Source organism: Pleurodeles waltl, chromosome 5 (assembly GCF_031143425.1).
Source record: "Pleurodeles waltl isolate 20211129_DDA chromosome 5, aPleWal1.hap1.20221129, whole genome shotgun sequence".
NCBI classification, from domain to species: domain Eukaryota; kingdom Metazoa; phylum Chordata; class Amphibia; order Caudata; family Salamandridae; genus Pleurodeles; species Pleurodeles waltl.
Window position 1 is genome coordinate 171,289,056 of NC_090444.1, and position 27,224 is coordinate 171,316,279.

At 42.3% G+C, this 27,224-nt stretch overlaps 1 protein-coding gene across 4 annotated transcripts in view; it reads right to left on the reverse strand.

Annotated features, from left to right (window-relative positions):
* MARK1 (microtubule affinity regulating kinase 1) overlaps nucleotides 1–27,224 on the reverse strand; it is a 355,979-nt gene that overhangs the window by 119,538 nt on the left and 209,217 nt on the right. For all 4 annotated transcript variants that reach the window (XM_069233866.1, XM_069233864.1, XM_069233865.1 and 1 more), the window contains exons 5-9: nucleotides 21,865–21,930; nucleotides 17,244–17,314; nucleotides 13,703–13,759; nucleotides 11,841–12,077; nucleotides 10,754–10,873 (exon numbers count right to left, since the gene is read on the reverse strand). In XM_069233866.1, coding sequence (XP_069089967.1) covers nucleotides 10,754–10,873; nucleotides 11,841–12,077; nucleotides 13,703–13,759; nucleotides 17,244–17,314; nucleotides 21,865–21,930 — 551 coding nt within the window. The remainder of the gene's footprint in view (nucleotides 1–10,753; nucleotides 10,874–11,840; nucleotides 12,078–13,702; nucleotides 13,760–17,243; nucleotides 17,315–21,864; nucleotides 21,931–27,224) is intronic.

The following is a 27,224-nucleotide window of genomic DNA, read 5'->3' on the forward strand; positions in this document are numbered from 1 at the left end:
TCTTATTCATGTGTTTGGTCCTTCCCTGGAATATAGCCTATTTACCACCCTTATAACTGACTGACTTGTATCCTTCCACTGCTCAATTTTAGGGAACTACTTTTTTCTTTATGGTTTAGCACTCCATGGCAGTACATGTGTTTTCCAGCTCTCTCGTATGCACGTCTCCTCCCCCATTTGCTAAATACCCTCACAATTGCTTCTCCGTCGTTTCCCCCCCTCAAGCCCACCTACCCACAGTAGTAAAGACAAAAAGTGATTTCTATTGGGTTTGTCAATGCCTGTGGTCGTAGTTCTAGATACTAAGGGTGTAATATACTGATGAATTCAAGTTGCCTAGTGCAAACAGAGGGGGGGGGGGGGGAGGCTTAAGTAGGAGCCCGTTTGCTAACTGTCCCTTTAGGTTTGCACATTAAGGTCATCTGAAGACATGAGTCATTCGTAGCTCCATAAAAATATAACTGTTATGGCAAAATAGGAGCAAGTTAAACTAGTTTCAAGGGTTTTAACATTTTATTAAATTATATTTAATAGTATTGGTCTAGGTGGTGCACTTTGGGCTATTCCTTTTCTAGGAAAGAGGCTACAGTGGCAGTGCTGTTACTTTACCTTTTTCAGATAACGCTGTCAGATATTAACTATTAAATACCAATGTATCATGCATCAATGTAAAAGGGGTTGCTTTGGCTATAGCAGGACACAATGGCTTTTAACATTTATCAGTAGGAAGTGCATTGAGGCTTGAATACATCGAGATCCAAATCAGTGATTTGGATATATTTTTTCTTTTGTTAATAAATCATTTCAGACTTTTGTTTGTGCCAAGATTTTCTTTGACAGACTCTTTTTTGCTCTGTTCTTTCTGTCTGAATAAACTTTAACAGTTCTTCTGGCAGTTACTCTGTGTGAGGTCGGTGGCAAGAGTCGGTGAAAACCGTGGACATTTGTGTGGCCAGTCCACACCTATCATCACAGGTGCAGCTCCCCACACCTACTCGTGCTGGTCCTTCTGATTCAGGAAATCTGGAAACCGGGCCATACTGAAAGATGGACTTGGACCTGAGCTAGAGCTGAACTCATCAGAATTGCGCTAGTATGAAACCGACCGGCACAAAAAGCCGCCCCCACACCAGCAGCACTCAAGGATGTACTACTGACCGGAAAACATTTTGAAATGCCTTCCTCAGGACCACACTTGACGCTATGATGGGAAAGTCCCCTCAGGCTGGGGGTGGAATATTTCCAGCTCTTGAGTATGCTCTGAGGCACAGTAAGACAATAGTAAGACAATTCCATGGGTTTCCTAGAGCTATTTGGTACAAGAGACCAGATTATGGTTGCCTCAGGAAAACAGTGCTGGTATGACTGGAAATAGTTTATCAGGGTGTGAGATTTCACCCCATCGTGGTAATCCAGCTTCCTGAAGCATGTAGACTCCCCTTTATGCCAGTTAGCCAGGGTCCGAGGCAGGATGACTTAAATACTTCTGTGTCTAAAAAGACAGCCAAGGTAAAGTTTGGACAATTAGGGGGAAAAAAATATCTGCTTGCAATTTAAATGATTTCTAAGACACTCATGCAACCAGATGGTGGTACAAAATGTGGCATAAAAGGAGAAGATAACATACAGGCAGTAAAATGTCATTCTAGAGTACATGTTGCGTGAGGACGTGCGTCTTCAGTTGCCTGCAAAAAGATCTGCCCTGATTTCATAGCAGGGATGCAGAGGAAGGGAGTTCCAGGGGAAGGAGCATCGCTGGTTCACAGACCTACCCATAAAACATTTCAATCTTAGCAGGACTAATAGGGCACTTGGCATGGATCTGGTTGGATAATACGGAATTAATAGCTTGCAAATGCAACAGTGGACAGTATAGTGCAAGTTTTTTTTGTTTATTTACTTTAATTCTTTGTGTGATGGGCAGCCAGCTGAGTTGTTTTAAATGCTGAGGTGATGTGATCAGAGGCTTTCAAGGGTGATGATTCGTTTTGAAATTGCAGAGTTAGGTTATCCTATGAGTGCAAACGAGGTGAAAAAAACACATTCTTCGCTCACAAGTTTATCTACGTGGAGAAAGAAAACGAGTCGGAGATAACTTCCAGATTTCTGCTGACCAAATAAGAAGTGGTGGGAGAAATTACATATCAATTTTTTTATAGCATTTGTAATAATTGATGCTGTACTAAAACTGCTGTTTGTTAAATTCAAACTGTAATGACGTCATCTTAAAAGTGTATTCTTTCTGGAAAGCTGGCTACGCCTAAAGGTACAGTGCATATTTTTTTATTAATTCCAAATCCCATTTGTTATGGGTCTTTAACTTTTTTTTTTTTTTTTTTTACTTTTATGTATAAATGACTTCTAGTTCATGCTGTTTCTCTAATCAGTTGCTGACTTTCAGCTCTCTTATACAGACGAAAACTTGAACCACCAGATAATACGTTTTTAACATTCTTCTAAAAAACACAAGCCCTTCGCTGTAGGCTTGGGACCCAGTGTAAGTAGTATAAACACTGAGGGCCTTATTACGACCTCGGCGGATGAGATAGTCCGTCACAAACGTGACTGGTATCCGGTTCGCCATTTTACAAGTTCTATTATATTCTATAGAACTTGTAAAATGGCAGGTGGGATATCCGTCAAGTTTGTCACAGAGTATCCCATCTGTCAAGATCGTAATCAGGCCCTGAGTCCTAAACTGTTCAAGGCAAGAATGCCACATCCTCTCAACAAGCAGAGAAAATCCTTCTAAGGTGGGGCATCGGGCCATTCTCCCACCCCTAATGCCCCAACAATCTAGTTCTCTTTTTAATTTTTGTATTTTTCACAAAAGTTATACAGTGCAAAACACAAAAAACAAAACAGCACAGTTCAACCCCATCTGGTGTGCAGCATGCAACGAAGTTAGACAATCACAGCAGAAGAATAATCCCAGTAATTACCGCCCAGCATATTTAAAAGGTAAACCAACAGTACATAGTGGCGTGCCATAGTCTATGCATCTGATTAGCAAGTTCCGCAACATTAGTGATGCATCGACTATTCTCACGTCAAGGCCCCACCGCCCTCCCGTTTCTGGGGCCCCCGATCCACCTCCATGTTCCCAGTGTCGAGGCTCAATACATATGTCTGTAGGAGAACGCACATATCCCCGAGATGTGGAGTCGGGGATAGCATGGAGTAAAAAAGTTCTAAATGTTCATTAAAGGAAATCATACTCTGCAGCCAATCTCGCACTTGGGGCCCCTGGACACCACCCTACACACATGATATTTGTCTCTCAGTCAGCAATAGTGCCAAGGAGGTGAAGAGCTGGACTGTGCTTGGCATCCCTCTTGTGTAGCCCATGGGTGCAGTCTTTGGAGTCCAGGAAATCTCCTCTGCATATCTTTCAAGCGGGGGGCAATTTCCCTATTTGGCTGCAGCAGTACGACCATTCCTTGCCCAAAAGGGGCTCTCCTAAGTCTGTTGTAAATGGGGTGGGGGCTAGCCCATCCTGGCATCAGGCCTGTCCCTGACCTCTAAACCCCCAACATTCTGTCAAGGCCCTGAGCCAAGAGAACCCTCATCCCCATGGCAAGTAAGAAGCACTTTGGATTCTTTTGGGTGTAGTCTCTGACATGTGGGTCAGCAGAGAGGGAGATAACTCTTCCTATTCTGCTTCCCTGAGTGGCAAAAAGACTGCCTGGTGCTTGGGGCCACGGAGAGAAGCAGTGCAGTGCCAGCATGGCCAAATCCCACACAACATGCAGCGTCTCATTTTTTGCCTGCTGGTCTGCTGCACCCACCACACTACTAGGAGAAAAATTGCCGACAAAGAATTGAGAGGTGTGCTGGACCATTTAGGCATCAGTCCCCCACCTTCCACATGCACTACACAGTGTTTATGTCCCCTGGGAGGGGCAGATCGGGGGGGGGGGTACCCTTTCTCTGGCCAATATATCAAAACTATAACTGAAGAAATCCCACATTCCTCTCACTTGTCATGGTGAATTGCTGCACTATTCTGCCCTCTGTTCACCCGGCAACCACGGAGCCTTACCAATCCTAAGTATTTCTGAAACCTAAAGAGCAAGAGGAATCCAGGATGGCATGGCTTGCTGGATCGTAGCACAAATGTTGTTAGCCAGAAGTCACACCAACCTGGACTCCTCTGGGCATCTGCTTTTCAAAAATATCTGGGTCTGGTAGGTTTCCCTACGTGCCTGCTGGGGCCCAAATATCTCAGCTATCCAAATTCCCAGAATGGGACTATTTGAATGGAAAATCTTGATATTTCTTTGTAGCATTTTGCAGCTTTTCCTCTTGCATGTGAGATGCCATGCCATGCCACACAATTCAAGTACAATTCAAGTACCACTTTATTTGAGACAAGCATGGGAACACCGAATAACAGAACATTTGTTACTGTCAAATGAATTTCACTCAATTTTTGGCTTCAAAATTTAAGCCAGTATGCAAGAAAGAACACAATTTTCAAATTCTGATTTTTATATATAAGCAATATTTCTAAACTCAAGATCTTGGTCAAAATTTAAAAACGCATCGGTTTCCTTTGTACCCATTTTTCATTCATTAGATTTTACCATATGGTCCTATTACATCCTAAACAATTATTATAAGCTGCAGCTCACTTGTTGGCTCTGGCTATAGTGTGTATTTGGACAACAAACAAACACTATATATCCCTGCGACAGAGTCTGATGGACACAATTGTACAGTACTTTTGTACATCGCCCATCAGGGCAAAATTACAGGTGAGAACAGTCACCTTTTTCTCGTTTTGCCTACTTATTTTAATCAGTCTTTAGTTAGCTTCTCTGGGAAAACCGCGAGCGATCTACACAAATGACCACTTGGTAAATTCAAAATCCCAAAATATATAGTTCTCCAGGTTTGCCCATTGGCTTCACACCTCTTTCAATCATTAACCGCAGGGAAGTAGTAACCACAAAAAATTCGAAAAATCGACTAACACTTAGAAAGCCGCAAGAAATGTGGTTATAATTTTTTTTTGTTTTTATACAACTCTGTTTCCTGAAAGCTGGGAAGAGGATGATCATAACATCAAACTTTTTCTTTATAAGCGAAAAGCACCTTATATCTTCTTGGACAACACTTTTTCACAATATTTCCATAAAAACATGAACTGAGCTACATTTTCCGATTTATTCAGATCCCTTTAAGCAAAACCTCAAGCACCTTTAGAAGCTGAACATGTGTATTTTTGGCCTGAATACTTTTTTGTGGAAAAAAAAGTTACGAAGGTCTAAGCACAACCTGCCCCAAACATCAAACAGGCATTTGCAATGCAACGGGTCTCGCGTTTGCTCGAGTTAGAGCTATTTGCGTTTTAAACTCCTAAATGGATTTTTCTTGCCACATAAACTGAAAAGTAAAACAGTTTCACATAAGCGAGCCCACGGCCACCATGAAGCGTGATGGAGACACAAAAAAGAAACGTATTGGCAAAAGTGCAATAATCCATGTAACTGGACAAAGTGCAATTAGCCATGTAACATGGTCGATGTCATGCAAAGTGCTCGACTACTGCCCAGCGAGATCGCGCTGCCTGCGAAATAAAGAGAAAAAGTAGTCCAGAAACCCTACGGAAAACATGGAGCCTCGTACGTTTTCAGTAGTTGGCCGGTGCACTCGAGGAGCCTAAACACCGGAAAAGGCATGACGTAGGTATGTCTTTCACTAATGAAATGAAGGAATTGTAAAAGGCAAGCCCACGAACCAACCAAACTGATGGGCGTGGTTAAAAGCCCACAGAGAGATCACACCAGGGACAGAGAGCTTTGCGCTCAACCCTAAATATGGCTCAGCCCAGGAGGGACATGCCTAGAACCTAAACGGTTAAACATTTAACAATGTATTTCTTCTGTAAATAAGGTTATTATTACAGAGATACCAGTGAGAGTCTGTATAAGAACATATTCCTTCTGTTTCCCTAAGTTTTTAAAAAAATCTAAATCAATTATACATAACAAGGGCCTATGACGCATGGAGTTTAGCCACTGGGGAAACTGACAAACACCACCATGATACTGCACGCTGGAGGAGGGAAAGGCAGACAACTCACAGGAAGGGTTAGATGTAACAGGAGAGTATTCGAATATAGGCAACATATGATGCCAAGCTGCCAGTGCTGTTTTATGAAAGAATGGGCAACTTTAGAGGCCAAACACATACCGACATTGTCCAGTTCATCAATATTAGCCCAAAAATAGACTGGAAAAGTCATGTATATTTCATGAACACCGCAAACAGCATCCGCTCTGTAGAAGTGGAAGAGGACCCACATGGCGTATGTGAACAGCAGCTAAGCCATGCTATAATGGAGCACTTAGCAAAACTCGATTTCCACTTCATTAATAATACAAAAAATTGCAGTGTAAAAGCTAAAAAAAGAACAGAGTCAGTCAAAAAGCACAATGCACTGAACAATGTAACGTTAAGCAGATGGCAGTAATGAAATATAAACAAAAATTGTGTGTGTTCAACTCTATTAGTAGGATACCCTCCCCCTCAAAACCCCTTTTGAGGCAACTGCCTAACCATTAAAGCTTGCTCATGTAAACCATATTACAGTTACTGAGTACTTTCAACAGAGTAATCGTTCATAATATTTATGGTGGGATGGTCCAGACACATCCTGGTGCACGGAAGGCCATGAAAAGTGAGCTGACGCACTATTTATGGTGGGATGGTCCAGACACATCCTGGTGCACGGAAGGCCATGAAAAGTGAGCTGACGCACTATTTATGGTGGGATGGTCCAGACACATCCTGGTGCACGGAAGGCCATGAAAAGTGAGCTGACGCCCTACGGTGAATTGCTAGTAAGAAGACTGCCAATTTACAACGTGGGCATTTCCTCGGGGAATGTGCGATTACCATGTGTTTTCTTATGTGGCGATCTCATCCGTAGAGAGGAATCTCGTTCCATCTGTTCACTTGACACAGCCTTCCATACACCAAGGTATTATTGAGAAGTAAATGATAGGGGTAACAAGCTGGCCTTGTGCAACTTTACAACTATCCTGGATTCGTGTCTAAAGTTAAGCAAGACATCACAAATATCTCATTGTCTGAGAATGTTAGGATTCTACCTCTCTGCCTCTGGCTGGACCAACTGCACCATGAAAATCACCACCATAACTCATACAAATTTCCCATATGACTGCTCCATGCGTGCAGTTTCAATTATTGACATACTGGAAACCCAACCTTTGCTTTCCTGGACTACAGATCACAGAATGCACTGCCAAGGGTTCACAAATGCCCAGCACCAACAGGGCAATTCTTTCAATAGTACTAGTCCTGCTTTTCCTCATCACTCGGTTCTCACTCCCAGGACTTCAGAGAATGGAATTACACACACCTGTGGCTTATCTTGTGCAGTCTGACCAAGTGACTTTGCCCTGTGCTTACTGCTGTGCTTTCAACTGCTTATAAGCCCTGATTACCTAAAGCTCCCTTTGTTCATGAATTGATGTTTGAACCTCTGTCCAACATAACTTGTTGTCTGATTGCTGACTTTCTTCAAGTAGAGCCTCTGTTCTGCTCCAGTGCAGATTGCTGCAGATTTCCCTCATCTCTCCATTGCAGTTGGCTTTAGTTTATTTTCCTACACAGTCTCCAGTCAGGTGCATTCTCTGGGCTATTCCCTCTTTAACTTGCTCATAGTTTGTTTCTTCATTTTCTGCTACCATTTCCCTTTGCTTCCTGACTGGTATCCTTACTTATACGTATGTACAGATTTGTATAGAGTAAACCTAAACAAAAGGCAACAAGAACTGTACATGGGCAAAGTGCAGCACAAAGACAACAAATGATAGGAGAGATACCTAGTTTGTGGACTGATAATGCTTTGTGATGCAGTAATCACTTTGCTTATTTGGGGTTTTTATCCTTTGCTCTTGTATCTGCGCCCCAGTCTCCTTGTTTTTGCTTCTTGTTCATCTCCCCATTGCTCCTGTTGCCCCACCACCAGCCCATCTCTTGTTTGTTACAGAACAGTCTCCTTGTAAGTAATTATCCTGATGTATAAAGTCTCCAGATTTGCCATGTCTAGCTTCTTACAGTTCTTTCAATCCCTACACTCATTGTGCCTTGTTCAGTCTTACTTTTTTCTTCATACTTTCCTTGTGTTTGCTACAGTTAGGTTCCTAGCCCTTGCCCCGCTCCAGCCGTTCTCTAGTTTTGCCCTTGTGTCCTACTAGTCTCATTAATGCATTCCAGTATCTTCAGTCTTGTATGTGAGTGTTTATTTAAAGCAGGTTTCACTCTGCTTTTTTCTTTGAACCCCTCTTGCACTCTGTCTCCTAAGTGTACTATTTTTGTCCTCAGTTTTGTATATGTGTACTCTTTTTATAATGGGGTTGGCTCCTAAAGCAAGAAGTAATCCCTGGCTAATCCCTTGACTTCTATGGAATGTAGACTTACGTGCCTTAATTGTGACAGTGTGATAGGGTCTTGTCTCAAAGCTAAGTACAATCTTCGTTTCTGCCCTAGGGTCCAGACTGAATCTTTTCTAATGGCCTCTTTCTACGGGGTTTGTAGAGTAGCTATTTGTAACCTTCACAGAGACGAATTTCCATTCTGCTGTGGGATTTCAGCTCCTTATCCGTGTACAAATCTAGTGGCAATGTGTTGTCTAGTTATTCTCTTGGGTCCCTGTTTGTACATATTACGGTTGCCTTCTCTCTTCTGTTCCATGCCTTGTTTGTGCTGGTCTTTCCTAGTGAATGCCACTGCCGCTTCCTCTGTCCTGGTACACCAACTCTCTGATCTGCACTGTGATTATTACATGCTCTGAATGGGTGTTTCCCCAAAGCCCCAAAACAGGGAAACGTTACAGTATACTATGCCATGATTTCCCATGGATGCTCTTGATGAACATATACCTAAAATCGCCTCTAATGATTGGAAGGCCTACTTCAAAGAACTAAAGATGTAAACAATGATTGAATTTGATACTGGGCATTGACATACCTAATTTAACACACAACACGATATGGAAATGTGTTGACCGTGCCTATACTGGTATCGGTTGATGTTAACTGCTGAATTATGTTCTGGGACTATTACATCCTATGCACCTTCACAGGCTGAAACAATATGAACTTTTCGGGTACTTTGCTTATTCAGCCCTGAAGAAGTTTATCAGGCAAAGTGGCCTCTACAAAACACATGTTGGCTATAAAGGACTACAAGTGGCTTGTGATTTCAAGGTAATGGATAAGAAGTGGTCTGTGAAAGGAAGAAAATAAAGAATGATTTATTCACAATTAATCAGAAGAATCTATGGGTGTTTCTCTTTTGTGCTCACCATGAATGACTAATTAACCAGTCATTGGGACTTTGTTCTAGAACTTTGACAGGGTTGAAGGCAGCCATCCTTTCTTCACCAGTTGGGAGCACATTAGGGCCTTCCTTTGGAACTATTTTGAAATGAGGGTGTTTTGAACTGATATTTCTACTTGGACTAGTTTTTACTGTATGAGCTCTATATACCTATTTGGTGTTTGAAGTCAGGAAGAGAGACTACAGTGCGTAAATGTAGACAAGCTTTTATGTGCAAGGGGCCACAATCAGCCCTGTGGGTGAGAAGATTACATAAGGTGAGAAATTTCTGCCAGCTGCTGCAATCTGCCACAGGTTGGGGCGATGAAAATGGTTACTTGACTGTAGTATCCACCCACCCTAATGGAAAGGGATTACTTTATGTTCACAGGAGGAGGGTTTATTACCTCTGCATGGGTGAGTGGAAAATATAGTCACATAGTCTCACTCTGTGTCTAAAGCACATGCCTATAACAGACAACAAGGGCGAAAAAGTGGCACGTAGTCACTTCACTACATGTATTTTACGGGATACCACACCACGACAGGCACTGGTGGTGAAAAGACATCAAAACAAGCATTTTCAATGCAACAGGTCTCGCATTTGCTCGAGTTAGAGCTATTAGCGTTGTAAACTCCTAACCGGACTTTTCTTGCCACACAAATTAAAAGAAAAAAAAAAAACGCAGCGCTGACGCACTATGTAAAATGCAGCGCGATCGTGCTGAAATTGAAAACGGAAAAACCAAGGGCGATAGTGCTATGTCAACCCCAGCGCAATCGTGCTGCGTGGAAAATAAACAGATAAAGTAGTCAGGAAGCCATGCTGAAAACATTGAGCCTCAAATGTTTTCAGTAGTTTACCGTTGCTGTGTAGGTGGGCTAAACACTGGAAAAGGCATGACATATGCATGCCTTTCACAAATGAAAGCAAGCGGATTTTAAAAGGCAAGCCCACGAACCAAGGAAAGTGACTGACATGACATGGGTGTGGTTGGAAGCCCAAAGAGAGATTACTACAGGGGATGGAGTGCTTTGCGCTCGCCCCTAAAAAGCAGGATATCTACCCCAAATTTTAAAAAAAGAAAAAAAAAGGAACTGGGGCGGGGAAAAGAAAACATTAAAAGCAAACAAGAGGGAGCTGCAAACAAACCCTTCCATGTTGTGGTCTGCTTCCCTTACATGTAACAAAAATGGCGTCACTCTCCTCTAAAAACAAAGGAGAAAGGAGAACAGTGGCACCAACAAAAGCAGGAGGAATGAAGCGAGGGAAATCACACGAGGGGAACGCACGGTGGGCCAAAGACAGGTGCGAATCATGTGCCCTCCCCAGAGTGAATGTGTTTAAATTAGTAAACATGGCTCCACTCAAACACCACACACAAAATACATCACTTACTTCCAAGCTGCCTCTTTTTATTGGATTCAATACTAGCAACTTTTTTAGAAGGTTCTCGCAGTCGGTTGACATGTAGAAAGGAATGCGGTATTTTCCCCGTAACACTCGCTCACGCAGTTCCTTTGTAAAGAGAGAAAGAGAAACAACGGTCGTTAACGGTTTATACAGCGTACAAAGGTAACTTCAAGGACAGAGGAATGCGCTGCAGTGAACAAACTAGAAGAAGGATTGTACCTTCGGCAAATCCTGTACCAAGAAAAGAGGAGCGGGTTAGACAACAAACTAGAGGGTAGGCGGAAGGGTAAAAGGGCGACGCCCAGAAAAAGTCTCCTGGAGGAAAGTCTGTGTTTGGGGCCAAAGCATGAAAGGCCTGTTTTCAAGTTTTGGTCTTCGGGGTGCATCAAATATCCAAGAAGAAAGTGGTGAAACATTGAAAAGGAGCAAACACTGCTGAATGTACATCCAAGGTGATGTTCCTGACTGCTCAGGTCTCTAGAAAACATACACACCCCAAAGTAAAATATAAACAGCACAGTAAAAGGATGTCCTGAAACATACCCCCAACTTGGAAGTTTACCATCGGCATCGATGGCTCACATGACATTTATTGGAAAGGTCAGTGGAATAAAGTAAAACAAACTGGTTAGTCGGCCTAACCTAAGAATGTGCAAGTTGGGTTTGCTGCTATTGCTTAGTAGTGGTTTCAAGGAATAACCTAGTGTTAAGCTTTCACCCGGTGGCACTGACACGAATAACTCAAGATAAATGAGACTCCGGTCCAGGTCATTATAGGTGAATGTGAGAGGAATACAGCACAGCTTTCCTACGCCTGTTACCAAGGAGTATGCTTTACAAACAGGGAAGGAGGTGCATTACTGTGCTGCAACATGGATGGGAACAAACACACAGGACACATTTACCAAGCACAAAGTACTAACAGTCCCATTTACTTTACACTCTAGATTTAAGACCCTGACTTTACCCAGTGAGCAACTTCAATAGCAGTGAACTACGGCTTTATCAGGCAGGGAAGAAATAGACAGGGTTTTAGTCACTTATACCAAACGTCTGTCTGCATAAGTGTTACCTTTAAATTCTGGCCATCGAAGGGCAAGGATCCACTGACGAGGGTGTACAGAATGACTCCAAGACTCCATACGTCAACCTCCGGGCCATCGTATTTCTTCCCTTGGAAGAGTTCTGGGGCAGCGTAAGGTGGGCTTCCACAAAAGGTGTCCAGCTTACTGCCAACTGTAAATTCATTACTAAAACCAAAATCTGCAATTTTAATATTCATGTCTGCATCGAGAAGAAGGTTTTCTGCCTAAAAAGAAAGAATGACAACCAAAAGGCAATCAGCTGATGTGCAATATTAAATATTGTCTCTCTAAAGTGCTATTTCTTTTGAAATGTATCCCTAAATCTTAATTAAATCTGCGAAAAATATCTCAAGTTCAACACTAAACCACGACTAACTTCAGTAAGTCAATCTAAAGTCTAGTCCACTTCTCATTTCTAAAAAGCAATAATTTCAAGTCTAATTTCAGTGTATACAATTTCTAGAATGAAGTATTGTTTCAGGTTCTTCCTGAGTATAGCTTCTAAAGAAGATTGAAGGAAGAGATGAATGCCTTCCAAGGTTAATATAGGATATGGCCTCTTTAGGAGTAGTAGTAAATCCCTACTTGCGTGAGATGTGCTCAGACCACCGCCATATAGATGGGTATGTATGGGAATGGGGTTCTTTACACGCAAAGATATTTCCCAATGGTGAAAAATAGTTATGTAGCATAGTACCACTATGACACTATGTTGCTATTTGCTAATATGTATTATCTGCAACTGTGCATGTGAAGTGACTGCACTGTTGCAGTTGAGAATTCAAAAACATTTTTTCCCAGGAGTATGTATGAAAACTGCAGATTTCCATGCGTAACCAGTGAAACTATTGTGAATTTCTAAGATTTAGAAATCGGCATTTCATGAAAGATGGCAAACCTTAAAGACATATTTCCAAATCTACAATGAACCTCCAGATGTTTTGCAACAGACGACCAACACAAACGGGTGGAAACTCAAGGCTTTATTTTAACTCCCGGGTAGAAGGTCAGACCATGAAATAAACCCCACTTTCTGCAAACTACAACTTTTAAGCGGGTTAGTTGGTCAGCTCTGATTCGATGCTCTCTTTTATGTTCATATATGTGTTTAGATGAGGATGCCGACCGACTGTTGACATGTATATCTGTTTACACAGCAGCAAGACTTTTCACTGGACATCAATGTTTATCTCAAGATCACTCCATCAAATGGGAGACAGCTGAAAAGTAATAAGCTACCCAAGCGCTGTAATACGTTTAAGAGGTCGTGTCTAGAAAACAATCCTTTAATGGCGTGGATGGACCATGTGTTCGAATAGAACAAAAAAGTAGAGAAGGCGGATGGCCAGCAGAGGGCGCTGTCTAGTAGTCTGACTTTCTAGTTAGTGATGCAGCACTGCTTTGTAATTCCTATTTTTGTTCTGATCGCCGTTTTGCCACATTGGTGTCGGGTAGATTATGGTAATACCACAGGACAAGAATATACCAATGGCTTTCCAGTCGTTGTGCGATAAAAACGTAGCTTGCACTACGAATAATAAAAGAAAACCTCTAAGCGCTAGCAGTGCCGTTTGAGATGAACGGTGAGCACCACTGTATACACTTTTCTCTCACACGCACTTTTTAATGTCAGCAGCACTATTTGTAGCTAATTTAACGACACACAGGCATTTACCCAATTTTAAAACATCATCTTGATTACTTCACCAAAAGATGTAGAAAAATATATTGATACTTTTGGATTTGAAATAAAATAAAAGGTTTACTTGAGGGGAAAAGAGCTTAAATCAAAATAGTGCGGTCCTTGCTTTTACAAGTTAAATGTTAAAATAGAGTAGGAGTGAATTACCTTCAAATCCCGGTGAACAATACATTTTTGATGACAGTACTGCACAGCAGACACAATCTGAAATGAAAAATTCAATACGATGAGAAAGGTCATGAAAAAATGAGCCCACACAAGATGAATGTTTAATGAGCGCGACCGCCCTACTCCGGGCTCTGATTCAACTTGTTTTGAAGTTGCTCCCTCATCCTGACCGGTGCAAGCCAGTGGTGTCTGAAAACAGTGAGCCTCGTAGTGATGGATTCACACTCTGGAGTGGAAGTAAAACTACACAACCATCATTAACCCTTCCACCAGCCACTGGAGAAGTGCTCGCTGTGCAGGTGCTGTAATAATTCTTACCGGATGGACAGGTATTGTTGTCCCACTTAGTCTAACTCTCTGTAACAGGATCAGCATCTTCAAAGCCAATTCCTGGGTGTATCAACACCTGCACCATGATCAAAATCAGTGAATTAATGCACAAAACAAAGTGTGTTTACGGCACAACTAAGCTGCATGCTATTTATTTCCCACCATCACAACTCCCAATCCTTACAAGGCGGGGCGCAGCTTTGGGGGTGAGGGTGCTGTATCCCCCTAATAAATGTATTCTGTAGTAAATAGTTGGCTACAGGTGTTTTAAGTCTGGTATGGTGAGGTGTTAGTCGCATTTCACTTGGGATTTTTACATACACACTCAGACAAAAAACACACAAAGACACACTCTTGTGTCTGTCTCAAAAGTCTTTAAAATTGTTATTTTACAAAATGTGGAGTTATGAGTACCCTTCACAACCCACACTCCTCTCCCTCCCCACTGCTCCTCAAGGCCCTCCTCCTGCTCTGCTTCTCATATGATTTATTTTAACTAGCGTGGCTGTTGTGAAATCTGAAGGAGCCATCGTTTTGCACCAGATTCTGCAGGATGTGGACTTTGGATTAAATTTTTAAAACTCGTTTTTCTTTTCTAGACCATTCAACTTGAAGACTCCTACATCATTCTTCGCCTCCTGCAATAAAGATGATCCTATGAATACAAGATCCATGATTGTCTGCTTCAGCCATAGGGATAAACAGAAGTGAAACTGAGCCATGTTTACCACACACTCGCACTGACCATGGTTTGCAAGATTTATTCTTTCCTTCACAAACGTTTAAAATCAGCAGAAAAGATTCTCTTAACCATAATAATCAAGTACAAATTCTACAATGAATCCCACAAGGCTATCTGGCATCCATCTAGAATTCTCTTATTTCAAATAAGAGTACCTTATTCGTTCTTGTGCCTTCAATATAAAGACTTTTTTGTCGGGGTGGGTGATGCACTGGAAATTGTCAGGAACACGAAGAGATACACGCTTTAACGTAAAGATGATTTATCCTTCATTTAAGTTTATTCGTACAGGACTGGCAGGGAGGCAGAGAGACATCAACTCATCTTTGGATGTGTGGGAAACACACATTTGAGCCATGTATGATGGTGTACTTTCAAAGACTGCTTCCAATTCTACCACCTTGTTCAAAGTTAAGAGTTTGGAGTTGTGAATAAAACTTCTTCTATCTTTTTATTATTGGTATGTTCACCTATGTGATCCCAAATTAACTCACCCTTAAAATCCTTATACTCGCAAGTCGAGTCTAACGTTCTTAATGCACCAACAATTTTCTCCACCGGTTATCCAGGTGACCCATACCATATATAAAATGTGTGCCTCCCTGAAATCACATTCCTATGAGGTTTAAACCATTTATCTAACATTTCAAGTGCAGTCGCATGCTCATCCTCCACATCACACGCCCCAGATACAGACTGGCGAGGTACGTGCTTTAAAATCCACACTGAGGAAACAATAAGACAATCCAGGTGGAGGGTGTTTCCGCTGCGAAAGACCCTCGTCATTGACTATGAACATTGTCTAATGACATATATTGAAGCTTTATGAAAGGCCAACTAGGAAAGTATCCAGCCACAAAAATTGCAGGCACCTAGGGTTAAACATTTTCAAAGATTCTTTCTGATGAGGGACTGGTTTATATTTGAGCATCTTGGAAGCTCCATCCAACACTTCATGGAATGTCACACCATTGCTCACTATTAGGATCCTGGTGTGAGCTGACACTGCCTTCTGTGGTACTGTCTCCAAACGGAATCAGTATCCTGATCCATGGCTATGGTGGCACCTTCCGGATCTAGATTTGGAGCAACGAGAAAGGATTCAACAAAGGCAAAGTCTCAATCTGGACCTATCTCTGGGAAGCAGCTGTTGGATATCGCCTGCCTGCAAGGGCGCTGAGATTTGTCTTGGTGATGGAGGAATCAATTATATTGGTTACAGGGGTACTTCTTTTGAAGGTTCAACCGCTTCCTACACCTAGGGATTTGGCTTTTGTGCCTCTCTATAAAGATTGCCTCTTCTTCAGGTTATTGTGAAAAGAGTTTTTCTTTCTTTCAGTGCTTGACAGCTCTCAGGTGTTGGTGCTCAAGGGGTAAGAGCTCCTAAATCCCTAGAGTTTGACCAGTGAACCTCAATATTCAACCACTATAAACTTACAGTGGTTCAATATTGAGGTTTTTATAGATCAAGTTGATGAGATATTAACTCTGTATGATCTCTCAATACTGAGAAGAGAACCTAGACCTCAAATGTGTGTCCTGAGGCCTACTGTGCTGACGTCAAGGGCTCATCATGTGGCCATAAAAGCTGATCCCCAAATAGTCCGAAAAATAGAGATCACTTCCCCAGTGCTTGGGCTGAACCTGCATGATAAAAGGTTTAGGGTATGGGGAAAGTACAAGAATTGAGATACAGGTATCTATGAGGTTACTTACATTAAGCTGTGCAACGGAACAATCTACAGGGCAGCCAAAACCTTCAAACCACCTGACATGCGCTGTAACTGATAACACACTCACCTTACAAAATCTTTACAGCTCAAAAAAACGCAAAACACTTTTTATCTGTTATTAAACCATGGTAAGTATGCTACCTGAAAAAAATACCTACCAAAAATAAAAAATACATCTATAGTTTACAACACAGTGTATTATTAATATTGGATCAATGCACTTGCTTTGCTCATTTTTACATAAATACACCATAAGGTCAGTCAGGACAGAATTTTATTGACCATAAAACGTGCACCAAATGGACACTGCAGCATCTTAACTCGTCAAACCCATGAGGGAGGTGCCCCATGACCCAGCTTCTATCAGTCACATGACCATCTGCAGCCACTCAGCAAGGCACAAGCGTCCACTCTGCACCATGGAAAGAAATGGACATGTCATTTAAGCGCCACACAGTAAACTAAGCTGGGAGGATGCACACTGCAAAGCGAAAGCTGGGAGCACCAGCCCCGGGGGCTATTTTTAACACACACTTTTCCTCTTCAGGGAGTGTTTCCACTCTGCATCAAGACCCTCGGCACTCGCCTGAACAGTGAGACAGAACCACTTCCACTAAAAGTGGCTATAAAGAGGCGAATAATATGGAGGCAATGCACGTTTATTTCATGAACATATTAGTTTGGTTTGGGGAAAAAAAGACATATTTCCTCCTACCTGCCTAAATTTTGCGCGTGCTTCTTTCTCCTTCATTCGTCCGTGTGCAACTAAGTAGTCAAACACTTCGCCTGCACAGAAATGCATGAAACATTCAATTAGGAATGGGGAGCAAAACGCGTGATAAACACAAAAGAAAGCTTTTCCCGGCTGGAGTCCGACCCCATGCACATGACGGCTCAAACACAGCAGCAGCGCAGGCCAGAAAGCAACCCACTGTGGAGCAACGACGTAAACTCGATGAATTACTTGTAGAAAACAGAAATCCGCGTTTTAAACAATTTTCATTTGTACACAATACCATCATGCATAATCATTTTACTGACATCAAGACACCTCTGTTTGCTTTTGGATATTTATCTATTGCCAGAGAGAGTATTTATAACATACCTCGGGGACAAATGAATCACTATTGTGGATGAATTGTTAGTCTCTATATTAGTGCCTAACGCATTGGTGATACATCCGACAGGAAGGTGTTTCTTTCTTAAAGCAGAAAACACACATTTGTTGCACATGAGTGCATACTAGGAAATTATGGCATATTTGTTTAATTTCATAATTTGAACCTCATATTATGTGGGGATGCCGTTGAGTACCACGCGCTGCAGCTGCTGAACAGACAGCGAGAAGCATGTCGAATCTTCCACAGAATATCCCAATCTCCAGATATTTAGATCAATTACATGGTCTGCCAGTTGAATAAAGTATTGAATTTACAGCCACGCTTACGATCTCTGCCATGAAGTCATCAATGGCCCATGTCCTAAATCTGCAAAGGACATGAATCCAGACCTATATTCCATACCGCATCTGCTGCCTCCCAACAATCCCATATGTTAGGAGAATGAGACGGGGAGGCTGTTCCTTTCCATATGCAGCACCCAGACGGTCACCATTGAAGTTATGTCTAACGAATAATCATCTGATCTTCAGGAAACTAGCGTCATGACACGTTACTGGTAACCCTGCCCCAAAACGTAGTTACCACAGAAAATTACAGTATGTTTTATTTAGAAAACTAAATAAGCCACTGTAGATTAGGAGTTTATTGCCACTCAGGGCCGCACAAAATGAACTCGTCAAAAAATAAAGCTAGCTGGGGGCTGCCTAGGGGTCTGGATGGGCACGGAGTAGGCAACTCATCCATCCCAAAAAGCTGCATGTGGGAGCTGTACCTATCCTATAGGCATGGCCATGATTTACTGCTCCGGGGGAATGCTGCCACTTGGTACAGTTGCACATCCTGAAGGAAGAAAAATGTTACTTACCTGCAGGCCAATGGTTTGTAACTTGTTGTGTTGCACATTTTTCACACCTCTTTCCGCTTGCATTGGCTCTGGAAAGCTACACTAGGTTTTTCTTAAAATGTTTATTTTGTTAGGCATAACGCATCCCTCCATCGCCTTGAAGCCCACAATGCACTGGGACACAATCTACCTCAAATGATTTTTTCCACCATCAGGCGGGGAGATGTCAGCGTATATTGTGGTAAAACACGATCCCTTTGCCTTAGGAACTGTAGAAGCTCCATGCTCTGAAGATGAAGCCGCATTGGAGGCGGAGCTGCACACAGCTGCAGCGGTCTACCAAAGCTCGTGTCACCAGCACTAAGGAGCATCGAGAGGGACACTCTTCAGCTAACAGCTGCTTGCGCCAGCCCAGTTCAGCTACTGTTAGTTTCACGTCTTTCACATCTTGGATCAACTCAGCAGAGGAATCCACAGGTTTGTGTTTTGCTGTGGTGACTGGCAAAGACGTCCTAACCGGGATAGCTGCTGCTTGAGCAATATAAACAGTTTGGGATTATGTGCTAGGTTTAAAGTGAATAAGTCTTTTAAACACATATAAATATGTACGCATGTGTGTGTGTGTGTGTGTGTATATATATATATATATATATATATATAAGTTTAGCAGCAAACAGCAGAAGAGGAAACCTTACATGCACACTTGCTACTGCATTTATAAACCACCTTCTCTGAATTCATTTAGTAGCATGTTTGTTGGGTTGGGCTATCTTAAATTTGAGGCTGCGGGGAGTGCAGACAAGGGGTCAAGCACTATCACTGCGTTTTAGGTTTCACAAGGGGTATGGATAGTACTAAATAAATACCAATACCATATAACCTCTTGCCTGTCGGTCCAGGTAGTGTCTGAGAAGCTCATTGCACAGCACCTTCTTAAAGCAAACAAGGGTTTGGCATCCAATGAAACATGCAGATGTGACTGCAGGCAAGAACCAGCCTGCTGACCCGCCCAGATCAGGAAAAAAGGGACTCCCTGACTCTAGGTGATCTGGGAGGGTCGGCAAGGGGCAGCTGCCTCACAGGGTCCAGAAATCTTTTATCCTGTCATTCGCCATGCAACACGCCAGTCTTTTGGCCTCGGTGGCCGGAAGCTGCTCCGTAGCATAGCTGGATCCAAGAGTCTTGGCAGGCAGAAGCCTTGTCTGAAGCATGCTGCTTCTTGAAGGCAAAAAGAAGAATGGTGTTGCAGCTCAAGCCCAGCCCGCAGCACCCTCATCCTCCTCACCATGTGGAGTGGAGCAGAGCCTCTCTTACCGTCTTCCTCTCCATGGTGTCAAAGCCAAAAGGTTTACTAGGTCCCACTAGGGTGGAGTTCTGATGGGAAATGGCTCCAGCCCCCTTCATACACATCAATTACTATTAATGGTGACTAAATATTACTCGCCTTTGGCATGTTCCTAATGAAACACCTGCTCAATGACTACTGAGGAGGACTCTGCAGAATCCTGCCTCGCCACTATGGTGTAATGAGATCAGCGCCATTGTTTCTAAAGTTTCATTGTCTTTCTGTAAGGAAAAAGCGTTTGATTTATCTTCATTCTGATCTTATGGCAAAGAAAGGTGGCAGATGGTATGCACACCTTTCTATGGATGGAGGTGTAACATCAGAGGCATTTGCTGAAAGAAGTATTTCTCATTGTCTCTACCAACCTTCCTCCTTCCCTCCCCCGCTTGTGTTTACGGTTGCCTTCAATTTCACCCGTTGCCACCATCTTGATTCACAAGTTTCACATCTTCAGCGTTGAGTACACAATAACTTCCTTGGCTTTAAAGGAGCCCAGGTGTACACTCACCCAGAAGTTATCACAGAAAATATTAATCTGGGATGGAACATACAAGTTTAGTTAAGTCTGCTCATAAAGCCGATTGATTAGTAACCATGCAAAAAAAGTGTTGTAAAATAACTTATTAGCCTCTATGTCTTTAATAACATGCTTGCTGGTGGATGTCGCTCACACATTAAAGAATTAAGCTAGATTCTCAAAATTTCATTTACCACTCAGTCCAGACTTACTATTTGTTACTGTAAATGCAATCTTTCCCAGTTTTAGATGCTCTTTTCCACTGATCACTAGAGGGGTTCAATTAATCAGTCTGACCTCTAAAGCACAAAGACCCACATGTTGCAAGGCAGAGGTGGTGACTGCTAAATACAGGTGGCACCAGGTCTGATCACTGTGCAAAATAGCCAGAGGTGGCCTAGTTGTGTTTTAAGAGGACAGTGTTGTACAAGTTGTGAGATTTGAAGACTTTTATGGTTTCTAGTGGAAAAGAAAAAAGCCAAAGATAAAGCAGCGTCAGAAGGCAAGATTATGGAAAGATAGATTAAGTGGAAAAGGAAAAGCTCCTGTTGAAGATGAAGCCCTGAGAATTGTCTGAATAGTGATGTATTAGCTACTTCATGGTTTGCTTTTAAATGGAGACCAGATACACGTGTTGATAATTAATATTCTGAAAACCAGAGCCGGCATATCCATGCACTTAGGACACAATGTACCTGGTAACACTTGTAAGAACAGTAGTGAATTAAGTGCTGGTGAATGAACTAAGATTATTTCCAAATACTGCAATTAAAGCAATGCCAGCTGCTTGTCATCCAAGCACAGATGTGAAGACAATGCGCAACGTCTTGTTGGTTCCAAGAAACCTATTCTAGCTAGAGGTGGATCTGGGTACATCTATGCTCCTTTGTAAGGTCAGGACCAAAGTAGTACTAAGGTGAGCAAATGTGGGAGATTGCAAGGGAATGAGCTGGGGGAATTGCACTAAAGTCATGAAACAATGCCAAAGGCTCCCATAAATCACTTGTACTCATTTTAGGTGGTACGTAGTCTGACAACATTTTTACGCCTACAAAGTGCTGTCAACAAAACTTATGTTTTCTTAATAATGCCAGAGCCACTCTGCTTCATAACGGGCATGTTTGACATTCCCCATGTCCACCAAGAGCCTGTCAAGGGCTTGCACGTAAGCATATATTTAACTATCCTTATAAGAACACTGGAAGGTGATCAATAGACCTAAAATCTCCCAATGGGGAATTAGGCAGAAAACACAAGGTTGAGGAAGGTGAAAAGAGGTAAAGAGCAATTAAGGTGAAAAGAGGTCATGAGGAATTAAGGTGAAAAGAGGTCATGAGGAATTAAGGTGAAAAGAGGTCATGAGGAATTAAGGTGAAAAGAGGTCATGAGGAATTCTGGTGAAAAAGTTCCATAGTTTGGAGACCTTACTTGTCAACATTGTCAAGTTCCAACACCTTTTCAGATTCTATCTTATTTAATCCCATTTACAGGTTGTTAATCATGACTCACCTCCACTCGCATACTCCATGATTAAATATAATGTCTTTTCTGTTTCAATAACTTCAAATAACTTAACTGGAAGAAAAACAAATTAGAACAGGTTACTAAAATCTAAGACAGCAGTACACAACCACGCCATATAGCAACATATATGCAATGATTTTAAAAAGAGTTCTTACAGGTGCATAGAAGTCTGGATCCTCCCTAGACAGGGTCCTATATTTTCAATTCACAGTATTAGCCTGTGACTGCTGTGGGTTAAGCAGATGTGACTTCTTTGATGGCCGTATTAGTTTGTTGTACTAAAGTGCAAATCATAACTGCCTACTTACTTAATAGGGAAAAGGCAGGAGGAACTCAAAGGCAAAGCGTGTTCTAGTGTTATTTAATATTCGACAAAAGAGAGCTTATCATAGTATTCCAGCCATCGGCTACAGCACATGCATCCCGATCAATGTTCAGCACTAGTTCATAATGGTCTTCAATATGCGCTACCTCAACAATCTGCAGCCAGTGCCATAGACTAAGTCCTGCAATATGTGAAGGAATCACAAACCTGCTGGAACCTGTACTGAGCTACATATATGTTCCACTCCACAACTCTACACACTCGAAACCAATTACAAGGACAATCTTTGCCTGAGGAGGATACACTGAAGTCCACATAAGAACGCACCTTGGAGTAAGAATAGAAGCGAGGATTCTCACATACAGCACCTTACAAGCAGACCGTGGTAGAGATGGTTGACAGAACAACAAGAACCATATTTATCTAAAAATACACCAAAATGCCAATGACCACTCAACATGTTCCAACAGTGAAAGTAATGGATTTATTCTCCAGTACCAAGGGTAACAAAATTTACTTGGAGGTGAGCGAAAACGCAATTCATTTTTTGCAATGTCTCGGAGCTGGGATATCTTCTGTAAGCAGGTAAGGGTATGGTCTTCCGCATGAAGGGATGGAATGCGGCACACAGAGTATCTATGTGCACAGATGCAACAAGATACTTAATAGCAGATCAACCATATAGTACGACAACTAAAAGCTAATTCGCTATTAATTTTAGAGTTTCACTCCACCCTAAATGACAAGTGTTAGACATTTTTCAACAGGAATGTGAGTTTGGTCGCTTTCATGGTACTTATTCAGGAATCATTTACATCTATATATACATTTTCCAATAAAGCTGGTGTATTTGAAGGGCCCACAGGCAATACAAACAAAACCAGAAGATGAACTAAAATGTAGAAACTAAACATGTCATTTGATTAGCCCACAGGTACAAAGGTAACATTCCTGGGAATCAACATTAGGGGAATGTATGTATGCCAAAATCCAGCCACACACATCAATGACAGAAACACCCAACAGCATGCAATGAATGAATGAACAAGTAAAAACCACAGAGTTACACTAAAAACGATAACACTGCCTTAATGCTTCTAAACAGTGCAAATTGTGATGTACAACGAAGAGAGCAGGTGTGAGCTTCACTCCATCCTCGAAGGGAAAGATCTAAACCACATGAAGCAAGCAGCCATCATCCCATTACTCAAGACACCCCAGACCGTCGGTGTAATAACAATATTTCAGCTAAAGGCCAATTTAATACATGCTTTATCGTTTCAAAATTGTGAAAAGGTTAGAGGCTGGATAATGTACCCGAACCCTTGGGACCGAAATTGTACAAAAAATACTATTGTACCATTGTCTTTTGTTTCATACACAGTGCTGCACAATACTGTTTTTCACCCACTGCGTGATCACCCGAGCACTGACCACTTTTTATATTAAGCTGTAGAATATTTGTATTAAAGTCTACAAGGGGAGCCTCTCAGCCTTCACTGATGTGTTTGCATATTCGCAGATTAAATAACGGCATACTTATTAACGTATATGTTTATAGGCCCCTGGTTCCAGGTGGTTTATGGGCTGCCCCTCTTCCCTGAAACAAATGATGTCAAAAAGATTATCTGAAAAAATGGCAAATGTTAAGCACAGTAGAACATGTCCTACCTTAACAACTGCTTGCTATGAAGATACACAAAAATGTTCCAAACGAATTGGTAAAAGCGCTTCATAGGTAAGGACAAGTTTAACAGAAACAAACATTTCCCAGGAACACTGACCCAAGAAAACACGCCACCAGAATGATGAACTGTTGTGTGTGCGAACACAGAATCACAAGGGAAGATTTTTAACTTCAAGGGCAAACAGAACAGGCGCAGCTCCCCCGCCAGCAGCAGCAGCTGCAAACCTTTTACCAAAAAACAATAATAAACTATGTTTGTTATTTTTTGGCAAAAGGGGCGGGACCACAGGCTGTGACGTGCACTGGGGAGTGCATGTCACAGCCTAGTCTAGAGCCGGCCAAACACACATGCGCATTAGGCTCTCTCCAGCCGGCACTGTGTTGCCGGGCCGGAGAGAGCAGGCACAGGCTCCCAGTCTGCCTGGGAGGGCCATGGCTGGATGCTCCAAGCAGCGTCAGGATTGGCTGCAGGGCAGGCTGGAAGCCTGTGCCTCCAGCCTGTCTGAGCAGGAGAGAAGCAGCGCGGAGGTGACGTCGGCGGCGATTCAGGTAAGTTTTTTAAATATTATTATTAATTCCCCCTACCCGCTCCGTCCCTAATTAGCACCGCAAGCTGCTCCTGAAACGGAATACATAACTAGAAATACAAAGAATACCATTTATGCTTTTTTGTGCCCATGTGAACGTCTCTACATAGGCAAAACAATGCAAGAAACAAAGAAATAGATTATACAGCATAAACCTAAAAACAGGTGCAATATCCAAAATGTCCGGCTGGTGAAAGATTTTAAATAATTGCGACACACAGAATAATGGAGGTAGACCATTTTAAAACCAATTATACAAAATCCCAGTAGATGAAGTATTTACACTTTTTTACTACAAAAAGAAGTGTTGGAAATAGTGGTTAATACTGAAACTCAAAACAACACCGACATGGCTCAAAGAAGTAAAAGAAGTGCAAAATATGTGAGTAAGTGTCGGCGGATACACACAAAGAATCTTCCATCGATTGATGTGTTTCTATGACAACCAGATAAAACAAATGAGACACGAATCACATGAAAAGCAACATATGACGAGTCACACACCATGAAGATGGAAGATAAAACACACTGACAAATGGCACATCTTCTATAGCAACTGCAGGAAGACGAATGAGAAAACACTCTAAGGAAACTTACGAGAAGCAGGAAATAGTTAACGCTAAATTATAAAGAGGTTCAACTAAGAGCATGACACTAATTCTATAACTCGTCTAGTCAGTACCAGGTATAATGATGTTTTCAATGAGTAGAGTGCAAAGAAGGAAAACATTACTCACCTGTAACATTTGGTCTGCAGCATGCAGAGCTGTAGATTACATGTTATGCACACTCCTGCCCCAAAGTGATGGGCTTGGATCTTACAAGTTGTGGTTCTTCTAAGGAGTTTCAGTTTTGAGGAGACTCATGATATTGCCCCTGAAACCCACAATGCACCAGGACACAGAATCCACCTCAGGTTGTTTTATTCCCCTTTGGGTAGGTGTTAGCGGTACAATGCAAACCATTACTATGTCTGTAAAGCGGATAAGAACATAGAATGTTAAAAGAAATTACACATTTTATAATTACCATGTTCTCTATGACAATGGTGCCCAACCTTTTGACTTCTGTGGACCCACACTATCATTACTGGAACTCGGGGACCCCCACTGAATCATTGTTAGAATCCGGCAACCCCCCACTCAGTCATTACTGAAAGCAGGGGACCTAATCTGTTATCATTTAATTTTCTAAGCAGTTGCAGACCCCCTAGGGAAGGCTTCACTGACCAGGGGTCTCCAGACCACAGGTTGGGAACTAATGCTCTACAATATTCTTGCATCTAGGTAGGTGGGTTGTAACATCTACAGCATTATAAACTGCAAACAGACTATTTCAGGTACATTTACTATTTGCAGCATGCGCTGCTATAACTCACATGCTGAAAATTCACTGAAAAGTAGCACCCAAGTCCCTAAAGTGGTGGCTTGCGAGCAACAGCGAGGAATGTCTGGAACAGTGTTTTAAATAGTCTTTCTGGATTGTGCTTCTTGTCATGCATTAAAGTTTACAGAGTAGTGTATAGTAAATGTGTAGATAGACGACCAAGTAGCAGCTTTGCAGATGTCTACTAGTGAGATGTTCTCCAGAAAGGCCAGTGTGGCTCCTTTGACTAATATGTGCAGTAGGAGTTGTAGTTAAGATATACTTAGATTAGCTGAACAGGTTTGACTACAGCCAGGGCCACTGGAATTATGCAGCAGGGAAGGACACAATTATGTGGTAGAGTTGACTAAAGTATGCAGCAAGAAAAGGCAAATTATGCCGATTAATGCAGCACATTTTGTGATAATATTATTTACCTAAATTGTCATTTGCAGATCTTGCCTGCGACAGTGCATGTGCATGATGCACTCTCCCTTGTAAAAGACATTGTAAATAACAATGGGCCTGCAGCCCGCCCACTGCTTAACATTTTGTTATGTCTGCTCTTTGCTTATGGTTGCCATGGCATAGAACCATTATAGGACATAGCTTGTGGAATCGTGTAAGTGTGAGCTGAAGGGATTCTGAGAGTGGCAGCTGGAGAGAACAGGGGAGCTTCCTGGGGGTTCATGGTTCTTGCACTCGGATATCCACAATACATTTTCACTTCAATACAACTGGAGTCGGTGTATTTTGTAGAAGAATACACTTTAACACTGGTGACGAGCGATCCAAATGATTACCCAGAACCACCAGCGTGTCTATGGTGGCAGCGGCTCCTGATGCGTGTATCACAAAGAACACTGCTGCTTGAAAACCTGGTTTTACCCAGTGAGGAATGCACTCCTATGTGTATGTTATTTGTTTTTGCCACGCTCTGAGACTTAGATATACCAAATACAATTGCCTAGTGATTGTGGGCGTTACAGAGCAGTCAAATCAACGTTAACGTCTGAAGTGAGGGAGCAGAGCAAGCAGACTGCTACAGCCGGTGCAAAGGCGAGTGAAGGGGCAGCGTGAGCAGACTATCAGACCGCGTGAAGGTGTGTCGCAATCAAACCTCCACAGCCGATGCGAGGGACCAGCTCAAGGAAGCAGCCACGTGATACCCTTTGCCAGCGCATGCAGAGCTCTTCACAGCGTCATCACGGACTCGCAGTGCCTTCTCCTACGTTGGTGCACAGGTCCGCATCTGACATCAGACGTTTCTCCAGTGTGGTTGCAGCGTGTGATGCATTCGTGTCTACGTGCCAGGAGCCATTTTGGGATAGGTCCAAACTGCAGTGATGCGCACACTATGCAGCGGATGATACATATATAT